This window comes from Bos indicus x Bos taurus, chromosome 5, assembly GCF_003369695.1.
Source record: "Bos indicus x Bos taurus breed Angus x Brahman F1 hybrid chromosome 5, Bos_hybrid_MaternalHap_v2.0, whole genome shotgun sequence".
Taxonomy (NCBI): Eukaryota; Metazoa; Chordata; class Mammalia; order Artiodactyla; family Bovidae; genus Bos; species Bos indicus x Bos taurus.
In genome coordinates this window covers 5,093,955-5,111,656 of record NC_040080.1, presented here as the reverse complement: position 1 = coordinate 5,111,656, position 17,702 = coordinate 5,093,955, and the positions used below count along the sequence as shown (strand labels likewise).

Below are 17,702 nucleotides of genomic sequence, written 5' to 3'. Positions count from 1 at the left end.
CATCACGCTGCTTCCTGCCTATAAAGAACCAGCAGGCAGCTGGCTTCGGAGGGGTGAGCACTCTATCACCAGGGGACCCGTGTCTGGGCAGGGATGAGGAGGGGTTTTCCTGGAGGCCGAGGGATCCAGGGCACAAGCAGAGTGATGCTCTGAGAGAGGAAGAGAAGCATCACTGGGTGGGAGGTTAGAAGCCCCCAGGTGGCCCAAGACGAAGGCGGGTCACGGAGAGATGGACCATCGCCTCTCAAGGCACGACGAACACAGCTATTAAAGCAACGCTTATGAAAACTTCTCAGTAATGCAGGCAGCCCTCCGTGACATAAAGCTGAACTAAAAACCCGAGACACACAGTCTTATGTGCGAAGGCAGCAACCATAAACAGGAAGCAGGCGCTGGTGACCAGCGAGGGCCCGAGGGGAGACGGGGCCGCGTTAGGTGGGGAGCCCCTTTGGCCTACTCCTCGCCTGCTCTCCATTGAGCAGGGGCGATTTTACGATGGGAAATTTGGCACGAAAAGAAAGGAAACTGTCATGGCTACTTGGTGGAGGGCTGAGGCAGAGGAAATGGCTTAAACAGGGAAGTGATAGCCAAGACCAGAAAGAAGGGCCCTGGGCTCTGGCTCCCCGCAGCCCCGCCTCCCCAGGCCTCTCATCACCCTCTCCCAAGGACCCTGAGGCTTGAGGCGGGGGTCAGGTAGGGAGGGGGCGAGAACCGTCCTGGTCACGGGATTCAGGAGGGCAGCCGTGGGATTTGAACTCTGGGCTGCCCGTGGCTTTCCCTCCAAACCACTTCATCCACCTGCTTCCCTTTTGCCCCAATATCACAGTTTACTCGTTGGTACGAGTGGAAAAACCCCCAGCAGAGCCCCAGGTCTCTTTGGAGGTGACCTGCTCCTCGCTTCTGGACCCCGGGGGCTCGGGGGTCTTCAAGCACCCAGCTATTTCTTTCAAGGGCTGGGTTGGGGGTCTCCGTCAGGATTTGTGGCTCTCTGCACAGGGAAAGAGCAGAAGGAGAAGGCTCTGAACCCCAGAAGACTCCCTCGGGGGCATTTCTGGCCTCTTGTGGAATATTGTCAGTGAAGGGGGTTGCACCAGAAAAAGAACCTGATGCTCTGATTATTCTAACAGAGAGAAGAACTCTGAGATGCACTGTGTGCCCGGACAGCTGCTTCCTTTGCAGGCTCTGTGGGCGTCACCCCTCACTGCGGCCTGTGGACATTCTGTTTTTCCTACTAGAATACCCTCCCTGCTGTATTTTTTAATGTTTGCCCAACTCCTACTCGTCCTTAGAGACCATTCTAGCCATCACCTCCTCCAGGAAGCTCTCCCTGATGCCCGGGATGGTCAGGTGTCTCCTCTGGGCTCCCTCCAGTCAGATCTGATCCCTCATCGCCACGGTCTGCACTTGAGTCAGTTTCACTGTGTGTTCAGGTGCCTGACCCAGGACAGGAGTACAGGAGGTCAGCTCCCATCCCTGCCCCTCGCTGGACCAGAATCGGATGCCACACACCCCCTCTTTCTCCCAGTCCCTTCCCCTGCCCTTGGTCCTGCCCTGGCTGGACTCTGCCTCAAGGAGCCAGTTCCTGCCCAAGGCTTCAGGGGGATGTGGAGGCCCTCAAGCTCTGTCTCCTGACTCCAGCTGCTCCTCCCATCCAGCTCCCTCGACAAAGGGACCAGGCTGGAGACCCAGCCCTGACAGCCTGGGCTGGAGCAGATGGCCTGGGTTCAAACGCTGAGGCTGTGGGTGAACAGCGAGGTGACCTTGGACCTATTACCTAACCTCTCTGTGCCTTGGTTTTCTTGCCCTTAAGATGCTGCTGCTGCTGCTAAGTTGCTTCAGTCGTATCCGACTCTGTGTGACCCCATAGATGGCAGCCCACTAGGCTCCCCCGTCCCTGGGATTCTCCACGCAAGAACACTGGAGTGGGTTGCCATTTCCTTCTCCAATGCATGAAAGTAAAAAGTGAAAGTGAAGTCACTCAATCATGTCGGACTCTTAGCGACCCCATGGACTGCAGCCCACCAGGCTCCTCCATCCATGGGATTTTCCAGGCAAGAGTACTGGAGTGGGGTGCCATTGCCTTCTCCGGCCCTTAAGACGAGGATTCATCAAATAAGTATTTGAGAGCTAAGAGTGAGGCACGGAGTCAGGCAGACAAAACCCTCACTCACTCTTCTGTCCTAGCGGGGCTGGGGCCGGACACGGGGTGCTGGAGCAGTGCCATCTGCCCCTGCGCTCCCCACCTCATGTTCAGTCCCCAGCACCGAACCCAAGTGTTCCCTCTTGGCCCCCACGTTGATTTTCCTCAAGGAGAAGTCAGGCTCTCTGCCCTCCCCGGGGTAAGGAGGGACAGGCCAGCTGCTGAGGGGAGACGGGGTGCTCCCTAGGAAGAGCGTCCGTGCTCCCTGCAGTCCTACTGTGCGCTGAGCCCTGGGCTGGGCCCTTCCGTGTACCTGCCTTCACCTCTCATCACCGTTGTCCAGAGCAGGTACGGAGACTCAGAGAGGGCCAGCAATGCATCTGAGGATACACAGCAAGTGAGGCCTCCGGGCTGGGCTTTCCATCACCACCACCCCCATCCCTCATGTATCCCCCCAAGTCGTCGAGTCACGCTGATGAGCAAACACTCTCCCAGGCTTCCACCAAAGCCATGCGAACAAGATGCAAACTGGGAGAGCTGGCAGAGGGTGACTTCCCGTGTCAACCAGCCCGGGTGGGGGAAGGCAGGGCCCAGCCAGGAAGGACGGGATGCGAGGGGACAGGGCCGCGGTGTCCTGGCCCAGCCGGAAGCCCCGAGCACTGAAACCCCAGGCCGACTCTGAATCCACTGCCTTTGGAATCCCAGTCACGGAGGCCTCCTCGGTGTCTGATGTGGCGCCAAGGAAAGAGGATATCTCGTCCTCTCCCTTTGTTTCCTAATTTTCTGGAATTTCTCGCCGTTGGCTGGTTTCCCTGCCGAAACCACACACCACAGACTGTGGTCGCAGAGCCGGGAAGAAAGCGATGGCTGTGCTCTGCCTGGTGTTGGGGGAGGCTCCGGAGTCGGGTGAACTCCAGGGACCCCACAGGGGAGGCACGGATGAGTTCTGCAATGAGCTGGGTGGGTTCTAGGTGAGGGAGCGGGAGACAGAAGAGGCTCTGAGAGCGACAGGGGCTGCGGCGGTGGGCTCGGGATTGGACTTTGTTCCGGGAGACTTTGGACTAGAGAGACCCTGGCTGAGGTCCGTGGGCTTACTAGCGTGGCTGCAGGCAGGTCACTTAGCCTCTCTGGGCCTGTGTTTGCTCATCTGTGAAAGGGGATGAAAAAGCTGCACAGCTCAGTTCTCAGGGGGGCTGTTAGCAGGGAAATAACGATAGGGGTGGGTCTAAACAGCAAATGTCACCAGGGTTTCCAGTGCTCAACTTGCTCACTTGTGTCTTAGAGGGAAGAGGGCAGAGCCTGAGGCTTCAGAGAGACTGAGGTAGGCTGGGAAGGGTCTTGGGGACCAGAATAGGAGCTGAAGCCCCTTACCTGGGGGTGATGGGGAGGTGGGATGAACCAGAGGGCACCAGGCAGGGACCAAGGGGCGGGGGGCGGGAATCCTAGAAGGCAACCAGAACGTCAACAAGTCCCAAGACCTCACTGTGAAGTTAGGCTGTGATTGTCCCCATTTTACAGATGAGGAAAACGAGGCTCAGACAGGTCCAGAGGAGTCAAGCTGGGATTCAAAGCCAGGAGCGTCTGACCGTGATCCCCAGGGACAACGACTCACGTGAATACGACGATACAGCAGCAGGGGGCATAACACCATGTCTTGGGTCCCCTCTCCCCACAGCTGCAGCAAGAAGCCAGGGCGGTTCCCGCAACACCCCAGGTCCCCTCCTCTTTCTCCTTTAGGGCCCCCACACCCTTGGGGGGGCCGGCACTGGCAAAGAGCCACACAGCCTGAGGGCTGGATGACACGGCAGGGGTGGGTAGCTCCAGCTCTGCAGCTGCCATGTCAACCAAACAGCACTTGCTGAGCACCTACTGTGCGCCCTGAACACCAGACATGCCTGCAGTGGGTGCAGGCTCTAACCCCGGGAACCATGGCAGAGTGACAGAGACGAGACTCACCGGGAGCTCGACCCTGAGCTGGGGCAAAAAGCTGACCGGGTGGGGGGAGACGCAGAGCCCAGAACTGTCCTCCCGCGGCCGGTGAGCCAGCCGGCGTGTGAGGGGCATCAAGGTGAAACGTCCCTACACGCGGAAGAAAACCAGCATGCCAAGTGCACAAGGGAGAAGCGTGAGCCACCCAGTCGTGCCTGACTCTTTGCGACCCCGTGGACTGCAGCCCACCAGGCCCCTCTGTCCGTGGGATTCTCCAGGCAAGGACAATGGAGTGGTTTGCCATTTCCTTCTCCAGGGGGACGTGATGAGCAAATATCGGGGGGGCGCCGTGTCACCACTTTTCAGAAGGAAATGAGCCAGGACAGACTGAGCCTGCAGTGGATCTCAGTAGGAAATGCTGCAGTCTGAGGCTGTTATCATGTAAACGAAGGGAAAGCTGGCTTCCTCCTGAAATGAACCGAAGGCAGCTGCCCTTGATCACCTGATTGTCCCCAATCCCGATCCAGACCAAAAGCTCCCTAACTCAGGGGCTGTAGGGTCCCTGCTCTGGACAACAGTGATGAGGGGCGGCCCTGGTCGCCCCAAGGCCATTCTGAGAGGTGAAACAGGTGGTGAGGATACGGCATTTCCAGTGAAGGAGATGGAGGCAGCGTGCGTCCGCCGGGACTCAGGCACGTGATGCTCGGAGATGCGGGCTCGGCCTCTGAAACTGCTTTTTAAGGAGCAGCCTGGGGCCACTTCAGCCCACACACTGCTGGAGGACTTTCTGATGAAGAGGCTCCTGCCCCCTCCCATGGAAGAGGCCACCCCTCTCGAGGCTCTGCGAGCCCCCAGCAGAGAGGCCACTGGCTCTGGGCTGGGGCCCTGCTCAGTCTCCCCTTTCCTGGCTGGCCTGGGCAGGTCAACGAACTCCTTCTAGCCCCCACCTCCCAGCTTCCGTATCCGAAACTGGGGCTCAGCACCCCTACAGGACAAGTGGCGTGTGGCTGGCCCGTTCGGGGTGGAGACTGCTTCTGCCTCCCCGTCAATCCTGGCAAGGCAGGACCTAAACTGTGTTTATTTACCCAAATGTGAAATGACCTCAAGAACCGCCGACACCTGGGGGTCAGGCACCAGGCCGAGTCCTGTACCAGGATCAGCCCATTTACTTCTCAGGGTGGTTACGACCCCTGCCTGGTATTTACACGGGGACACCGAGGCACTGGCCAGTGGCGGGGCCTGCCTGAGGCCGCAGAGCCCACATGTGGTGCCATCCGACTCCTGCCCCGAGAGATGAGCTGCTTCCAGCAACGCCAACAGCGATGATGACACTAACATAATCCACTGACGAAGGATGATGGCTTTACGATCGACAGGTGCCAACCCCACTGATGGAGCCCGTGATGGGTGTCTGGGACGCGGTCAGCACTCAGCAGTGGCCACTTCCTTCTCTCTCCTGTCTCTGACCTTGTTTCCATCTGTGTCTCTGTGCCCTGACCACCTGACACGGAGTCGATCCCTGCTGACTGTCTGGAGGGGGCAGCGCCCATGGCCTCCTCCATGGGTTTCTGAGCGTTCACTGAGCCCTGCCCCACACAGGACTCCGCTGGAGTGCTAAGCGTCAACTCAGTCCACTGCTGGGTGTCCAGGCCCAGCCCTCCTCCCAGCCGCTGGACCGGGAAGCAGCAGCCCCCTGGGGCCTCCCCTCTGGGGTGCCTATGACAAGCCTCCTGCCTCAATCTCCCTTGGAGTTGTCCAGACCTGGAACTTGACTCCAGAGTCCTCTGTCCCCAAATAAGGGCCAGAACGGGTGTGTGAGGCCCCCAGAAGAGGGAGGCATCTCGCGATGGAGACTCCGGGAACCAAGCAAGACCCCCTTCCTCCCCGGCCCCTGTTCTAAGAGGAAAACCCCTGGTCCTCCTCCCCGTGTGGGGAGAAGCTGGGCTGTGGGCCAGGAATGGAGGCGCCTCCAGGAGCTGGAGCAGCTGGGGTCATCCATGTAGCACAGGACTGGGATGGGGGAAGGGGGGAGAGAGAGAGGCCACGAAGAGTTCTTGAGGTGAAAGTCGAAAGAGAGAGAACGAGACAGGCTTAGGGAGCAGCTGATGGGCTCCGTGCTCGAGGAGACGCGTCTCGGCGATGCCCCGGGGAAGCACTCACAACGGCTGGAACGTGGGTGTTTGGAAGATGCAGGTGACAATTCGGAGTAAAGCGGCACAGACTCGAGCTCTTGTTCCAGGAGAAACACTGATGGCAGCAACCCAGCCCGACTCTCCAGCCACCCCCGACCCCTGGTTTGACAGCACCCGTGAGCACGCCACAGCCCTCCCCCTGCCTGCCCCCCGCCACCGCTGCCCACAGAGAGAGGCTTGTTTGACCTCGGCCAGCTCAGCCCCACAGCCTGCCTGTGCCCTCCTGTATGGGATGGCAACCTCCATCCTGGGATGGTTGCTCTCAACTTTGACTTCGTTTGCCCTGCTTGCGTCTGCGTCCCCAGCTCCTGCACAGAGTCAGGGAGGGGCAGGGACTGTTTGGGGAACTTTAGCCAAACCGAAAGGCAGACAGGTCCACACCAGGAGGGGGCAGGGATTCCTGGCAGCCCAGAGGGTGGGGAGCCGCCGTCCAGTGGCAGGAGGGCAGGGGCTGGAGCCAGACTGCTCACCTGCCCGCCACCCCCATCACGTGCTGACCCTGCTGACTGGGGACCTTGGGGCTGGTGCCCGTGCCATGGGCATTTAGCCCAAGGGATCCTGGAAAGGACGAAAGGATACAGACAGTGCCCAGAACACAGCAAGCACTCAGTAGACATTGCTGGAGCCAAGGGTGCTCACTCCTTGAATCAAGGAGGCCCAGCAACACGAAGGTCTGCTCCATCCCTTCTCCCCTCAGCTGGCAAACCAGAAGCCCAAGCCGGAGGCCCCGGCCCAAGGTCACGCAGGGAGTGGAGGGCAGAACGGGAGGCAGGCAGCACTCCGGGGACCCCCACCCCCATTAGGTCCTTGCATGTTCCTGAAGCTTGCTCTTGAAGGAAGGCTCACGTAGTGATGGAAACTCCATTCTGAGTCTGCCTATGTGACCCAGGAGGGCACGCAGCGGCCCTGAGTTCCAAAATGAAACGTCTCCCCCTGTAGACAGCAGACCCTGTGGGCCGTGACCTCAGCCTTTCATACAGTTGCCATGAACTTGAACGTCACGGACCACCCCCAAAGCTTGCATGCTCTTTCCCGTCCACAGCCAGTTGCCTCGAACCTTATCTGGATAGCACAGCACAGCGCCTGGCACACAGGAGGCACGTGGTGTGGAAAGGGGGAGACCTTGGAGACAGGCAAGGGTTAACAGCAAGGGAGAGACTGAGAACTGTTAGGACCAGACGCAGCAACTCAGAAGTGGACCAACGCGGTCCCTTATGGTGCAGGGAAGCCATCCAGGTTCTGAGGAGCGTGCGTGCGTGCTAAGGTGCTTCAGTTGTGCCCAACTCTGCGACCCTGTGGACTGTAGCCCGCCAGGGTCCTCTGTCCCTGGGACTCTCCAGGTAAGAATACTGGAGCGGGCTGCCTGCAGGCAGAACGGCACCTCCCCAGAAAGATGGGCTCACATTGTGGTCTTGTCAAGTACACGGGGAGGGATGGAGGGATGAGGCAGAACTACCTTCATCTACACAGTAGATTCTCAGCTCTCAGAACACTCGGCTCCTGGGAATGACATTTTGCAGTGGTTCTCAAACTGTCATGCCTACAGGCATCACCTCCAGAGATTTCTGATCAGGAGGCTCTGGCTGAGACCCAGGAATTTATTTTGACAAACACCCCAGGTGTGTCTTCAGTGAGAGACCCACATCTCAGGAAACCCCACCTTTGGGGCTGAGCCAACAGCGGTTTCATGGTCTGTAGCTTTGGGTGGGCTTGTGCGTCCCCTCCCCGCTCCTCAAAGTGAAGAGCAGCCCCTTCTCACCCATCACCTCCACATTACCGGGAGCCCGGCTCGAGTGCCCTGCCCAGAGGACTCACCCAGTCCACATTTGTCCAACTGAGCTGAGCACGCCTGCCTCTTTGTCTGCTGTGTGACAGATGGGGCAATTACTCGATCAATAAGCACAAGCTGATTTAAGTGTATCTTATTAATTATTTAAGTCATCCATTATTGAAAAGGTCACAATCTGTTAGCTACTTAAACGATCATGAACTAGCTGGGCTGCGTCTCCAACAAAGAAGCAGCAACGGTTCACTGAGCACCTACTATGCGCCAGCCATTTTGTTTGATCCTCAGGACACCCCTCGGAGAAGGCAATGGCACCCCACTCCAGTACTCTTGCCTGGAAAATCCCATGGACGGAGGAGCCTGGTGGGCTCCAGTCCATGGGGTCGCTAAGAGTCGGACACGACTGAGCGACTTCACTTTCACTTTTCACTTTCATGCATTGGAGAAGGAAATGGCAACCCACTCCAGGGTTCTTGCCTGGAGACTCCCAGGGATGGGGGAGCCTGGTGGGCTGCCGTCTATGGGGTCGCACAGGGTCAGACACGCCTGAAGCTACTTAGCAGCAGCAGCAGCACACCCCTGGGGTGGCGGGAGGTGGGGATGGGCAGTGCAGGTCCTTACACTCCGCTCCTTCACAAGGATGGGCAGGTGAGGAGGGTGACGGGGCTTGCCCAAAGTTACGGAGCTGGTAACTGGCAGAGCTGGGGCCGGGCTGCCTGTCAAGTGCATGGACTCGGCAGGGGTCACCGTGTTGGAGGTTTCTGCATCGGATCTTGCAGGCTGACTCGGTGCTGTTACGTCCTGGGATGACGTACCCCATGTCCTGTGTGTCCATGGCTGCAGCCCCGCCCCTGCAGAGCACCTGAACCCCACACCTGACTCTGAACTTGAGCATCTCTGCTCAGCTTGGCTGCTCCAGGGGCTGGTGCCTGTGCTTGGTGCTGGTCGTCCGCACAATGGGGTCCTGCTCCAAAACACACAGACCCCCTCCCCTTTCCCTCCAGCCCTGCACTGCCCAGGGACCCCCAGGTTAGGGTATCCCCCATCCCCCACCAGACTGGAGACAAATAGATATGAGAATTGCAATGACCATGAATGTGCTCCTGGGGCAGGATAATGGGGGCTCTGCTGGGGTAGCCACCCTATCAGGCTAACCAATATCCCACATCCCCCTTGCCGACTTTCTTCCCTTCCCCTGAGCCATCACTGAGCAGCCTGACTGCATCACCCTCAGATGCCTTTCTGTGACTCAACATACATGCACGATGGAACCCAGTATTATGCTTATTTTCAAACTTGATGCTGGAAAAAAAGCTTCTCCCTCAGCCCCTGGCAGATCAATTTGCATCCTCTGACCAGACTGTGAAAACTTGGAAAGCCATCCAATTTCCCTTTTTGCCTTGGCAGCCAGGAAACTCACAACTCCATTTCACGCTCAGTGCCAGCAGCTCTCACACTAGAATCTGAGTAAAACCAACTTGCAAGCTTTGTTCCTAAGCTCCATTTCAACCTTTCCATACAGGCGTATGTTATTATTAGGAGCCACTTTAAACTTTTCTTGGCAAATAAGGAAATAGTCCAGTAATCAATGAGTCAGACCCAGCAGCAATAATGATTCAGCATTTTCCGAGCTCATCAAAGACAAGCGACGGCGGCCACTCACCAGGCGGACGAGCTCTGGAAAGTCATCAGCGGCGGGGTGTGGCTGTCTCTCTGCAGCGTGTGCACGGCCTGGGGGGCTTGCGGCAGGGGGCCCGGGGGAGGCTGGGGCTGCGGGGCCGGCTGCCCTGGCCGGGGAGCCCGGGCAGGGTTCCCCCATCGCCGGGGGTCCTGTTTCATCCACCGTCCGTGGATGCCCCACCGCGCCAGGTAAACCTTGCAGATGTCGTAGTTCATTGCCGAGTAATACAAAAGATCCAGGACCAGCAGCATCAACACGAAGAAGCCGTAGATCCACACTCCCAACAAGGCGGTGTAGTTGCTGCGGGCAAACAGAGAGAGGCTGAGAGACGCCGGGACCCCTGCCCCGCGGGGGCTGCAGTTAAGCAGCGGGGTCCATTAGAAGACGTGGTACGGAAGCTGCTTTGGGGTCTCAGAGAGGGTGTTGGGCCCCTCTGGGGGGACAGGGAATCTTGGCTCCCTCTTCTCATGCCCACCCCCCATGACTACCTCTCCCCCACCTGCCCTGCTGGCCACCTCCCGGATCCCACTGCCCTGCACCCTGTCCCACCCAAGCACCCCCTCCTTCCCTCCCCCCATGTGGGGGCTACGCTCAGACCGGCCAGCTGTCTCCCGCAGGTGGCCCACGCTTGCCCACCCTCCTAGCCCTTGCTGAAGCTGTTCCCACCACCTAGGAGGCTCTCAGCACCCCCTCTCTCACCAAGCCCTCCCTCCCCCCTCCAGCTCTTCCCCATCCTTCTGAGCCCAGGGCAAATGCAGGAAGTTCATTGTCTTAGGACGCACAGACCCAAGTTCCTGCCTCGCAGAGTCCACCTGGGGCTACCGGGTATCTCGAAGTTCTGCGTGGAATGCAGCCGGCCTCCCCACCTGGGGCCAGCTCCGCCCCAGCCTGCTCCATCACACCCCCTGCTCCCGCCCCTCAGAAGCCCAGGACTCAGGGCGTGGGCTCAGCTGCCCTCCCCCGACCCCATGCAGCAGACACCGGTCCATCTGCTCCACCAACCACACGCCTTTCCAGCCTGCCCCACGGCCGTTCCCCGACACAGTCCTCCCCACCAGGCACCACAGACTGCACAGCCAGGGGTCTCAGGGCCCCTGACCTCGGTTCTCTTATTCTTCACCCAGCACTTCCACGCTGAGGTCTAGTCTGTCCTCCAGAAGCAGAGACGATGGGGGCTCTGAGTCGTAGATGCTTCTTTGTGAAGGGGCGCAGGCTTCCTGCCAAGGCGTCTCCACCTTCGAGGAACTTGCAGGCACACCGGGCCTTCTCAGGGGCTGTACCTTCAGCCCGGCCAACCCTTCCAGTGACCCCAGTCCCTTACTTCCTCTCCTGCCTGACTCCTACCACCGCCTCTTGGAGACTGCCTCCCCCAGGAAGCCTCCCGGATACACTGCCCCGCCTACCCCGGCTGGGAAAGGCTTCTCTCTGGCCTGAGGGCCCTTCAAACCCTCCCCCGCCACCAAGGGCCATGCTAGCCGGGTCGTGTGTATCCTCCCGCCCAGGCCAGGGTCTGAGTCTCCCCTGAGTGCCCAGATGGTCGGGGAGGCTGCTTCCTGGCCTCGCCATGGCAGCTGGGGTAGCTGAGCTCCAAACAGTGCTCGCTCGGGACAGCGACTGTTTAAAGGGACCTACTTATTAATCACTCAATGCCTCCTCCATCTGCTGCCTGCTGCGGGCATCTGTGCAGGTGGGCATGCACAGGCAGTGGCGGAGAGGAGGCGCTCCCAGGAGGCAGAGCCGGCATCCAGCCCCGCTGCCCCACATTCCACGGGGAGAGACCCGCCCCAGCTCCCAGCAGACAGGCTCCCTGGATGTCCTGGGTCCCCACAGCAGGGCCCCCTAGATGCTGTCTGAAGCCTGGAGCCTGGAGGTCCAGCTCCGGCCTCTTCTCGGCCTGGCTTTGCTGTGCAGCCTGGGAGGACATGGGTGTGTCTCTGTTTCTGGAGGAGATGGAGTGGAGCTCCTCCTGGTCTTGGCTTCCAGACTCTGGATCTTTCCCGCTTGGTTCACCTGTACTCAGCCTCGGCCTTTGCAGTGAGATGGGGACTGCTCCCCTCCGAGTCCTCCAGCCCCCTCCCCGGGCTGGGCCCCAGGTGGAGGGTGCTGACTTTCACTCACACACACACATGCATGCAAGCCCTCTGACTGGAAGGCCTTCCCTCCCCACATGTGGGGCGGGGGGCTCCTCGAGGGGAGGCTCTGGGTGTCCTGAGCACCTCACGTCCAGCAGGCACTGACAAGTGCCTGGGGCTTCCGGGCTGCTTGAGGAATGAGTAACCCCACAATTCTGCATCACAGCCCCCTGGATCCCTCCTGCAGCCCCACCTCCAGCCACCACCTCCCTGAGGCCTGCAGCTGTCCCAGGGGCTTGTTCTTGCTAAGGTGTGAATGACTGACCAGCAGTCTTCCCCACCACATCCCCCTGCTGCCTGATTTCAAGGGGAAGCCAGCTCCGCCTGGAGACATGTGGATGTGAATTCCTGCCAGGGAGCAGAGGCCAGCAGTGCGGTCCAGCATCCTGAGACAGGAGTCTGCATGGACACGGGAGGAGGACCTGACTCCAGCCCCCGGCACCCCTGTTTTCCCCAGCACCCCTCTCCAACTTCCCCTGGAGCCCCCACAGCGTTGCTCGAAGCGCCAGGCTTTTCCTGGGTGGTTCCCATGGCAGCAGCCGCGGGGGCTGGGGGAGGGGAGAAGGGAGGGAGAGGCAGGGCCAGCTGCGGGCAGATGCTACCCTGCAGAGAGGGAGTCCACGATGCCTGCAGGGGCTGGGAGCGGGACCACAGCTAGGCCTAAACCACCAGGGCTAAGAAACAACAACAGCAACCAAAGCAGCGGCTGGCGGGCATCGCTCTAATCACTTGACACATCCTAGCCTGTCCGACCCTCACGGACAAGGGAGGAACCCTTGCTGCCGTCATCCTCAGCCCAGAGATGCAAACCGAGGCTCAGAGGAATTAAAAGAGTGTCTGAGATCTCGCAGCTGTGAAGCGGCAAAGCCAGGATTTAAGCCCAGCAGTCCAGCTCCAGAACACACATCCCTAACCACAGTACCACACTGCCTAAGTAAGGCAGGTGCCACCCATGTTCTCTGGGCAGACAGCCCCCTTCAGGCTTGTATCCATGCTGCTTCTCTGCCTGGAACTTGCCCCCTACCTCCTGTGCATGCAGCTGGCCCCACCTCCCTGTCTTCCTGCAGCTTCCTTCAGGAAGCCTTCCTTGATGTCCTGTGTTAAGTCCAATCCCTCTCCTTGGGCCCCCAAAACCACTGGGTTTCCCAGAACACACTCTGCTGTCTTTGCTGTCTTGTAGGACTATTTGCATCTCGAGATCAGATCTCCTTGAGGCTGAGTCAGGGTCTAACTTATCTTTGTGTGCCCAGCCCTCAGCCTGGGGCTGCTTCAGACATTCCTTAAGCTAACACATACTGAGCACTCATAGCAAGCTGGTGACAATGGCAGACTTTATATTCATAACCTCTTCACTAGATTTTACTTTCTCTATACACATTCTCTGGAGAAGGCGATGGCAACCCACTCGTTTCCTTGCCTGGAGAATCCCAGGGACGGGGGAGCCTGGTGGGCTGCCGTCTATGGGATCGCACAGAGTCGGACATGACTGAAGCGACTTAGCAGCAGCAGGCATATTCTCTAGTGCGTGCATGTATGCTAAGTCGCTTTACTCGTGTCCATCTCTTTAAGACTCTATTGACTGTAGCCTGCCAGGCTCCCCTCTCCATGGGATTCTCCAGGTTGCCATGCTCTCCTCCAGGGGATCTTCCCAATCCAGGTCTCGAATCCTTGTCTCCGGCATCTCCTACACTGGGTAAGGCGGGTTCTTTACTACTAGCGCCACCCAGGAAACCCATATTCTCTAGTTAGTTAAGTCGCTCAGTCGTGTCCAACTCTTTGCGACCCCATGGACTGTAGCCCACCAGGTTTCTCCGTCCATGGGATTCTCCAGGCAAGAATACTGGAGTGGGTTGCCATTCCCATATTCTCTAGTAGTTAATAGTAATACTAGCAATCACCACGTCCTGTGTTTCTGAATCTTTGCAACAATACTGTGAGTTAGGAGTTGGTCTCCCTAATTTACAGATGAGGAAATGAGGCCCAGAGAGGCAAAGTCATTGCCAAAGGCTGCACAGCTGGGGAGGGGCCGCGCTGGGATTTAGACACAGGGCCATGTGACCTCAGAGTGTGCGCAACTGGGGGGAAATCCCAAGGTCGAGTCTGAGACAGATGTCCAGGCAGGAATTCCCCGCATCTGCTTGGCCCATGTGTCCTGGCTCACCCTCTACCGGGAACTGAGGACCGGGTCCAACCTCCCCAGCAAGAGCTTCCTGAATCTCAGGGTGTCATCGCCATGGCAAGCGCAGGCGCTGCTGGGCTACAGGCCTCCGCAGCCAGCTCAGTCTAACTGGCCTGGGGGGTTGGGGTGACAGTGTGATCTCACGGCCCCCCTCCAGTTCAGAGGAAGTAGAGGGGCACTGGAAGGAGGTGCCACCTTTGCTGACCCCCTCTTACCTGCAAGGGAGGCCACCCTGGAGCTGGTAGCCAGCACAGAAGCCTGGGCCACGGACCCCATCCCCAGGCAGCTCCCCGCCTCTCCATGGTTGGCTGGCTGTGAGCATTCTGGTTTTTATAAAATTTAATTTAGAAATGCGATCTGGAAATTAATTTCATCCAGATGCAGGGGCCTTTACTGAGTGTGTGTGGGGGGGTGTGTGTGTGGGTGTTGTAAAGGTCAAAAGATAAAACAGAGGCTGTTTTATGAAGCAAGATAAGAAGCCAGCCAAAACCATAGATATCAGTTTTTCAGTATCTTTTGGGATATTTACTGATTCACATTCTTTTGGTGCTTCTCAAGCAATAAACCAAGCCTTCTCTGATGGAGAAATCTCGCTGAATACCTTCCCGGACAGGAGCAGGTATGTCAGCCGGCTGAGGCCAGGTGGTGGTCCCATCACCACCCATGGGCAGTCCCGGGCGAGGACGGAGGAGGTATGCTCCTGAGACCATTGTGTCTGCGTGGCTGGAGCACCTCTGGGTTTGGGGAAAGGAAAGCTTTGGGAGGAAAGAGGTTTCACTGCAGCCAAGGGAAAACTGACAACCCATCACTTCCCATGGTGAGGCCTTGAGGACTCTGCTGTCTTCTGAGAATTCCTGTCCCAGGCTCCCACCTCTAGCAGCCCATTTGCCTCGTGAAGGAACACCCATGTGCCGCACAAGGACTCCGGTCTGTGACCCACTGCCAGAGGGGCGACCTCTGCCCTCAGAGAGCACTGATCGCCGACCGCACAGGCCCCGTCCCAGCCCACGCCCTGAACAGGTGACTGATCACCGACCACACAGGCCCCGTCCCAGCCCACGCCCTGAACAGGTTGCTGCTGTTGCTTGTCCAGGGCCCTGGGTGGTCACTGCTGCTAGCGTCCTGCCCAGAACCTGGCATGGGAGGGTGCGCACACACTCCTGAACACCAGGGCTGCTGCCCGAGTGGCTAGAAGTGGCATCTCCCTGAGGTGGTGGGCTTGGCGAGGTTGCTTCTCTCGCTCTGCCTGCCTTTCTGCCAAGCAGCCAGAACCAAAACAGACCGTTCTGTTCCTCCAGAAAAACACAAGTAAATAAGTCATCAGAAGCACTCTCCTTTTGCCTGCCACCAGCCCCGCCTCCCGGCTGATTCACTGGGAGGGGCGGGCGAGTGTCAGGCGGCCCTTGCATCTTCATAAAGCCCTAGTGGGGGTCACAGTTGCGCTGGTCCATCTAGATGGGTATTAACCTTCATCTGGCCTCTGGGCTGAGGTCTGGCATGTTCCCCAGCATCAGACAAGCCCTGGCTTTCTAGAGGCACCCAGGGGTGGCAGAGCCCGCTGGTGGAACAAGGGCCCTGGCATCCCTTGGCCTCAACTGTGGCTGCAGTAGGTGACCTGACCAGCCTGGGCCCAGCCCCTTTTTCCTTGCTCTCAGAGTAGCTGTGAGGACTAACGAGACAACACAGGTGTCCTGCCCAGAGGGATCAGAGCCCCAGAGGGCAGGACGGTCCTAAAGGCGGACTTTACCTGGCTCCCCTCACATACCTGGAGCACTCAGGACCTCTCAGCCAGCCAGGCCTGTCCCACCCCGTTCACCACTGACCTATCCTCCCACTCCCACCAGCCCATCTTCCAGTTGTCCCCTCTCTGACACAAGCTCTGGCTGGACACAAGGCCCTGGTCCAGCTCCCTGGGCTCAGGCCTTCTCCCCAAGGTCCCTCAACTCCGACAGCTAAGCAGGAGGCCCTCCAGGGCCTCTTATCTGAGCTCTGATTGGCTCTGTCCTGGGTGTCCCCGGCCCATCCCCTCTGCGGGGCCCCCATCTTGTCCAGGTCAGCATCATAGTTTCTGCAATGTCCCAGGTCCTTGTCCCCGCACCATCCATGAGTACAAGCCTGACTTGAAGCCCTCAGGGCCCCGTGCCACCCTCAAGAGGAAGCCCAAGCACCACCCCCTCTGCCCCCAGCCCAGGGGCCCCCAGCCCAGCATGCCAGCCCCTGCTGCCTCTCCACACTCTTCCTCTGGCATTTCATACTCAGGCTACCCAGAAACGCTCCTTCCTCTGTACTGCGTGACTCCCACTTTCTTCTACACTTTTGGATGCGGGAGACCAAGCACCATGCCTCCCTCGTGAGGCCCAAGAGAGCTGAACAGCCCAGCTGAGGAGTGCAGCCCAGCTCTTCTGGGCTTCTCTCCACGTCTGTGGGAAGGGAGGTGACAGGAAGCTCAGTGGAGAGTGACGAGGAGGCATTCCTTCAGAGCAGTGCCCTCAACCAGGAAAAGTCCCGCATCCCGTGCTTGGCAGTCAGGAGACTCGGTTGGGGGTCACAGCCCATCAGTGGGGAGGGGGTGCTCCCTGCCTCTAGTGAGTGGTGGCCAGTGTCTCACAATGCACAGAGCGACTCCCAAAAGGAGGATGATGCCCATGTGTCCATGGGGTCATGGCAGGGGTCCCTGCTCTGGGGCTTGCCATCGACAGAAGTCTCGGATTTATTAAAGCAACTCTAGATCCAGTTCGGCTCTAGGCTCCACCCGCACTGGCTGCCTCAGTCAGGCAAGTTATCCAGCCTCTCCACACCTCGCCTTCTTGTACATCAAGGGGACTAAGGGTGGGCTCCCAGGTGACTTCAGAAGGTTGACACAGAGCCGGCCCCATGCTGCCTGCTCCAAAAATGCTTGCTGAGGTTCCAGAATAAAAACCAAGCTAAACTTCCTCAGTGTGGCCATGCCTCCCCAGGGAAGAGCTTTGTTTTGTGGTTTGACACTTTATTATCCGCAACCGGGACCCATTGTGCTGAGAAGGTGGAGAATTCCACGTGCATCCTGTGTGAACGTGCAGACCACAGAAACCTGTGTGTTCAAAATGAGGATCCCAGACGCCAGTCGCCAGGGCCTTGGAGAAGTCTGGCCACCTTGCCAAGCCTCTGTCTTCTGTCTGGCTTTCAGCCAGCAACTACAACACTTTGGGGTCCTAACCTCAGTCCTGGCACCGCCCTCCTGGCTTAAGAAATTAGTCTTTGGTCTTATAAAAAGGCTTGGGTCAAGTTCCAGGCTTGATTCCAGCCCTCGTGACAGAAGAGGCTTGCTGAACTACTTCACACAGAATTATTCTAAGGTCTGAGCAGATGGCAAGATATTCAAGGGAAGCACCCATGCATCTGAGGAAGGCAGGCTGGGGAGCTGGCCTTGGTGGGAGGAGGAGAGATTTAGATGATAGTCAAGCAATTTGCATCTCCTGCCTGATCAGAGGGAAGAGGCAGCTCCCCCCAAGAGAGCATGGTGTGGTGGCAAAGCATCCAAGCCCAACATCACACAGAGACTGAGGCTCAGACCTTTCCCACCACCATCACTCCCAGCAGTGACACTGATCCCCCCACTAGTCACTCAACAAACCCACTCCTTCCAGGTAGATTTTTTTCCTTACCACGAAAAAAATATATCTA

General features: G+C 58.5%; 1 protein-coding gene across 4 annotated transcripts in view; it reads right to left on the bottom strand.

The window, feature by feature from the left end:
* Positions 1-17,702, bottom strand: part of SHISAL1 (shisa like 1) — a 142,595-nt gene that overhangs the window by 27,787 nt on the left and 97,106 nt on the right. For all 4 annotated transcript variants that reach the window (XM_027540552.1, XM_027540551.1, XM_027540550.1 and 1 more), the window contains exon 4: positions 9,711-10,028. In XM_027540552.1, coding sequence (XP_027396353.1) covers positions 9,711-10,028 — 318 coding nt within the window. The remainder of the gene's footprint in view (positions 1-9,710; positions 10,029-17,702) is intronic.